The sequence below is a fragment of the Leptonychotes weddellii genome, unplaced genomic scaffold, assembly GCF_054177405.1.
Source record: "Leptonychotes weddellii isolate Sample4059 unplaced genomic scaffold, ASM5417740v2 HiC_scaffold_5351, whole genome shotgun sequence".
Taxonomy (NCBI): Eukaryota; Metazoa; Chordata; class Mammalia; order Carnivora; family Phocidae; genus Leptonychotes; species Leptonychotes weddellii.
In genome coordinates, this window is record NW_028021266.1 from 5,157 (window position 1) to 11,011 (window position 5,855).

The 5,855-nt window shown below is 43.1% G+C and overlaps 1 protein-coding gene across 1 annotated transcript; it reads right to left on the reverse strand.

Moving 5' to 3' along the window:
- Positions 1-211: 211 nt before the first annotated feature.
- Positions 212-2,930, reverse strand: LOC102728190 (secretoglobin family 1D member 2-like). Its single transcript, XM_006730379.2, has 2 exons — positions 2,876-2,930; positions 212-1,150 (listed from the first exon to the last, which is right to left on the reverse strand). Exons 1-2 carry the CDS (start codon positions 2,928-2,930, stop codon positions 900-902), a joined length of 306 nt encoding a protein of 101 aa, XP_006730442.2. The 3' UTR covers positions 212-899.
- Between the last annotated feature and the right edge of the window lie 2,925 nt (positions 2,931-5,855).

Sequence of the window (5,855 nt, forward strand, 5' to 3'; positions counted from 1 at the left end):
AAACCTGAGGTGACCCAAGAGTAAGACTCATGTTTCTAATGGAAGGAGGAGCAACCCAGTATTTTTTTTCTCTGCTATCCCAGGGTGGAGGACTCTAATTTTTCACTGCAGTGGGAAGACTGGGGTGAGAGATTGGAACAGGGGTAGGAGGGGACTTTGGGAATACTGCTTTCAGGAGAGTCCCAGGTTCATGGTGTGTAAATTCAACCAGATGGCACATGTCTTCTCAGCACTGAAAACCCAGCCTCCATGGGCATTTATGACTGAGTCTGATGAGCCAAATCCAGCAGTGGATGGGCTGAGAGACACCTTTAACTATCTTATTTCTAGACAAAGATATAATTTAAGTGTTTTACCCTCACATGTGACTACAGGAGATAGAGGAAGGAGGGTTTCTGGACATGGGTACGATAAGGGTGAGCACTGTAGGCAGGTAGTGGTGAAGTGGGCTGAGGTAGGGGGGTAGGTCTTGGCTCTGCAGAAGCTGGCACAGTGCCCAGCCAGCTGCCCTCCATGCTGACAGAGGACCAGGTTCCCTCCCTTCCAGCTGTCTCCCCATTCAACACTCCCAACATGCCCATGGGATTCTGCTGTGACTGTGTCCACTCAGAGGGGGAGAACTCGCCGTCAGGAAAGCTTCCAAGTAAGGAGGCAGTCAGGCTTTGGCCCTTCAACATCACTGTTTGGGGCTCCTGGTGTCCTTTCCCTCAAGACACTGTGGGGAACCTGGCACCCAGGGAAGTGACCTGAAGAGGAGGAAGGTGCCCAGATGCTCCAGGCTGCCTTAGTGTAGCTCCCCAGGTGTAATGTCATCCACCCTGTGGCCACCTTTCACCCTATCAGTGGTGAGCAAGGAGGAAGATACCTCCACCACCTGTGCCCCTGACAGAGCAGCACCCTTACCGCCCTCCTGGCTGCTCAGCTGAGCAGAAGCCTCTATGCACAAAGAAGAAAGGAATTACCAATGTGTTTGCAATTAGTATTCTATTCCCAAGGAATATTTTATCTGTGCAGGACTTCACTTCCAACTTGGCCTCAATGACTTCTTGAGATGCGTTAAATTTCCTAACTGTTTTCTTGTAGATGGCTGCAGGTTGAAAGAGAAAGCTCGACAAATCATCTACTAAGGCTGGACAGGCAAACGCATTGGCTGGTGAAGAAAAAGAAATACAATCGATATATTGGAAATCACATTTCCCCCATGGCTTCCTGATGTTAGAAGTAGACAGAAACCCAAAAGGTTGTATGATCTCATCCCATTATAGTGCCAAGGACAATGGGTGAATAGGGAAACTGTGACTTCATACTCAAGAGCAAACAGAGGAGCTAAGACTAGAATATCAGCTTACTGATCCTTAGTTCAGTTTTTATCCTTTTTAAATCACATTCCCTCCTTTCCAAAACTCTCCTGGTTTGATGGAATTTACTTTCTTTATAATTCACACAATTACGTTTTGCCTGAATAGAATGACATCTTGTTTTTGTCTTGGATTTTGGGTTAGAGGAGATTTTAAAATCAATTTTTAACTGAATGGTAGAGTCAGATCTTTCCAGAGAGCAGAGAAGCCGTGGGTCAATCTGCAGAAGAGCAGGTCACACTCTTTATATGGTGGAAGATGACAGCTTGAGACTAAAGAATTGGATTATGTCATTGGATGCAGATATGGTTAAAAAGCTAAATTCATACATACAAACAAAACCCCCAGGTAATCAGTTTGAACACATTTGAAGCTTATACACAAAGTTATGACTGGCTTTTTTATTCCTGCATGGATGGACAGAATTCCTTAGAGAGGGTGAGAGACAGGGAATGGGGCTCTTTCCTAACTCCAATGGAACTGTGGCGAGACTTAAAGTGACCACTTTTCTTAATGTGGATTCTCTAACAATCCACATCTTTGTAACCATGCTGTAGCCAGGGAAGTACCCTATTAGGATCTTTTCTGACCCCTGATCAGATGTCAAACTATGCAAAGAATTTGAGAGGTTTACATCAGAGGCAATAGAGGGAAAGAGGAGGATGTTTAGGTAGATGAAATAAAGATGGAAGAAGACTTCGGTCAGTATCAAGGATAAGAAGACATACAAAAATATTGTGGAATAGATAGCCAGAATTAATCTAGATAAACAGAAATCCCATTCCTCAGAGTGTACTCATTCTATTACAAAATACTGGGAGCACTCCGAAGAAAACCAGGAGGACTGGTAGATACGGTGAGATCTACTCACTAGCAGATTTAGTGAGTGCTGCTTATTCCCAGAGCTGCCTTGAAGATTTATTATCAGAGACTAAGAGAACACTAGCACTTCTGGAAGTGAGAACTCTCCCCAAACCATTCCAGCTGTAACATTTAAGTCTGAATCCATGAGTGAAAATGCTGTGGACTCAACTGGCACCTGAAAAACTCTGGGAAGGAGAATGTCTGGAAACTCCTAGACATCAGCCTGTAGCCAAACCTAGAGCCTTGTCACAGTTAATCTCAGTTCATTGCTATAGCTACTCTAGTGGTATCTGTCAAACCCAAGGATGAGAAGAGACTTGAAGAGATTAAACATTTTGTTGAAGGCCAAAGCACTGGTAAGTGGCAAGGCCATGATTCACACTAAATCTTATGACTTCTTGCTTCTGAAATACAGATCACAGATAAGGAGAGAATCTTCAGTGGAAAACTCTTAAAATTTGCCCACAAGAATTTTTTGTAAAACTTCCAGGTTGTTGTAACTGACAAAAGAACCTTGAGCTTGGGAGATGAGGTGGGGAGGAGGAGGGCTAGTACACAAGTGTAGGAAAAAGAGGAGAGCCACTTAAGTTCACCTAGTTCAGAGAAGGGTACTCACCAGGGCTGGTGCCTCTCTGATGAGAAATGATACTCACCCTCATAGCAGTAAAGAGCCAGAATGACCAGCAGGACACTCAGGAACAACCTCATTTTGTATTTTCCTGAGTTTTCAGCTTTATTGAAAGGTGAGCAATTAGGAGCTGAATTCAGGAGACTGGGGAGCCCAGAGCTACTTATACCTAGAGAGCCTCCCTGGTGCTGCCCAAATAAACATGTGGTTAGGCCATGGGCCTGGCTTCCAGCCCTAGCTTCCTCATTGAGTGCTCATGCCATCCATCAGTGTCACAGACTCCAATGACTTCATCAAAATTCCTGTTCATAGCACTGCTGGCTGCATGCACCTCTCCTTTGTAGCAAAAATGGAGGTTGTAGTTTTACAAATCTATAGTCAGTTAATTGATGCAAGCCTGCCCGCCCCCCCCCCGCCCCCGGGCATTAGCTCCTGACATGCTGGGTCAACTTCTGGTTTTGCTCATCTTTACTTAGCATAATGCCTGGCATACAGGAAAGGAAAAGCAAATATACTTGGGATAAATGATGAATATGAATCACCAAACAACTAAACTTGGTTAAGGTGTATCTTCAGTGTGAATAGATGCCCAGTATGCCAAGTATCCCTTTGGGCAGGTGAGGGAGAAAGGTTAGTAGCATAGTGACCCCAGTGAGAAGAATGAGTGGTTTTCGGTATCCCAAGAGAAGACAATGCCAAGAGGAAGACTACCTCCCCAATACTAATTTCCTATTCTAAGCTAATATTTTTTAAAATATCAAAAGATATTTAAAATCAAATCAGGCGCTATATGGAGAAAAAGAAGCTCCTCATTAGTTTTACTTGTCAACTGGAAGGATCACACCTCGGTGTCATCAGGATCCAGGCAATAGATCTCCCCATACTGGCTCTTCCTCTGCCTCTCCCCAATTATGAGCATTCTGCTCTGTGGAAACACAGGGGAGCTGTGGAAAATTCTTACTAACGGCATGGGAAGGTCAGTCTGGTTATCCAGAGGAGCATATGGGAGAGCCATTCAAGTGTATATAGAATTTTGACTTGAAGAAATGGCTGGAGGAGGGATCCCAAGGAACAGCATGAGGGGAGACAAGAGGGCATAAACCATGTTCCTTGGGAATATCAGGTACCTAGGTTACCCTGAAACATACAATACATACAACAGTGCATGGTGGCAGAAGAAAGGCATTGTGACTGGAGAGACAGGATGGGCCAAATCAAGGAGAGTTTCCATTGTACTCTGTGGGATGTGGGGGCAGAATGGTGGGTGGGGTGAGACACATCTAGGTTTATTGGCACTAGTGCTTTCATGCTGGGTTTTAGATCTCTCACCAAAATCACATGGGTTTTTCACACCCATTATGATGGCTACTGTAAAAAAAAGAGAGAGAGAGAAAGAACAAGTGTTGGCAGGGATGTGGAGCAATAGGAACCCTTGTGCATTTTGGTGGGAATGTAAAATGGTGCAGCCTCTGAGGAAAAAAGCCTCAAAATCCCTCCAAAAATTAAAAGGAAAGTTAATATGATCAATTGAGTTCACCTCTCAGTACCTGTGCAAAAGAATCGAAAGTAGGGTCTCAAACACATATTTACATGCCCATATTTATAGCAGCATTATCCACAATAGCCAAAAGGTGGAAAGAACCCAGTGTTCATGGGTAGATGAATAGATAAAGAAAATATGGTACATACATATAATGTAGGATTATTCACATTCAGCCATATAAAGCAAGGAAAGCTTGTCAAGTGCTACAGCATGAGTGATACTTGAGGACTGTAGACTAAGGGAAAGAAGCCAGTAAAAAGAGAAAATAGATCAATGGAACAGAATAGAGAGCCCAGAAATGGACCCTCAACTCTATGGTCACCTAATCTTCGACAAAGCAGGAAAGAATGTCCAATGGAAAAAAAAGTCTCTTCAACAAATGGTGGTGGGAAAATTGGACAGCCACATGCAGAAGAATGAAACTGGACCATTTCCTTACACCACACACAAAAATAGACTCAAAATGGTTGAAAGACCTAAATGTGAGACAGGAGTCCCTCAAAATCCTAAAGGAGAACACAGGCAGCAACCTCTTCGACGTCAGCAGCAGCATCTTCTTCCTAGAAACATTGCCAAAGGCAAGGGAAACAAGGGCAAAAATGAACTATTGGGACTTCATCGAGATAAAAAGCTTTTGCACAGCAAAAGAAACAGTCAACAAAACCAAAAGACAACCGACAGAATGGGAGAAGATATTTGCAAGTGACATATCAGATAAAGAGCTAGTATCCAAAATCTATAAAGAACTTATCAAACTCAACACCCAAAGAACAAATAATCCAATCAAGAAATGGGCAGAAGACAGGAACAGACATTTTTCCAAAGAAGACATCCAAATGGCCAACAGACACATGAAAAAATGCTCAACATCGCTTGGCATCAGGGAAATCCAAATCAAAACCTCAATGAGATACCACCTCACACCAGTCAGAATGGCTAAAATTAACAAGTCAGGAAAAGACGGATGTTGGCAAGGATGCAGAGAAAGGGGAACCCTCCTACACGTTGGTGGGAATGCAAGCTGGTGCAGCCACTCTGGAAAGCAGTATGGAGGTTCTTCAAGAAGTTGAAAATAGAGCTACCATATGACCCAGCAATTGCACTACTGGGTATTTACCCCAAAGAAACAAATGTAGTGATCCGAAGGGGTACGTGCACCCCAATGTTTATAGTAGCAATGTCCACAATAGCCAAACTATGGAAAGAGCCAAGATGTCCATTGACAGATGAATGAATAAAGAAGATGTGGTATATATATACAATGGAATATTATGCAGCCATCAAAAGGAATGAAATCTTGCCATTTGCAATGATGTGGTTGGAACTAGAGGGTATTATGCTGAGCGAAATAAGTCAATGAGAGAAAGACATGTATCATATGACCTCACTGATATGAGGAGTTCTTTTCTTTTTTTTTTTTAAAGATTTTATTTATTTGACAGAGAGAGCACAAGCAGAGGGA

Excerpts from the sequence above, each read along its gene's own strand:
- LOC102728190 (XM_006730379.2), bottom strand. The coding sequence starts at position 2,930 with ATGAGGTTGTTCCTGAGTGTCCTGCTGGTCATTCTGGCTCTTTACTGC. Across the intron at positions 1,151-2,875 it reads GGCTCTTTACTGCTATGAGG|CCAATGCGTTTGCCTGTCCA; the intron begins GTGAGTATCATT and ends TTTCTTCACCAG.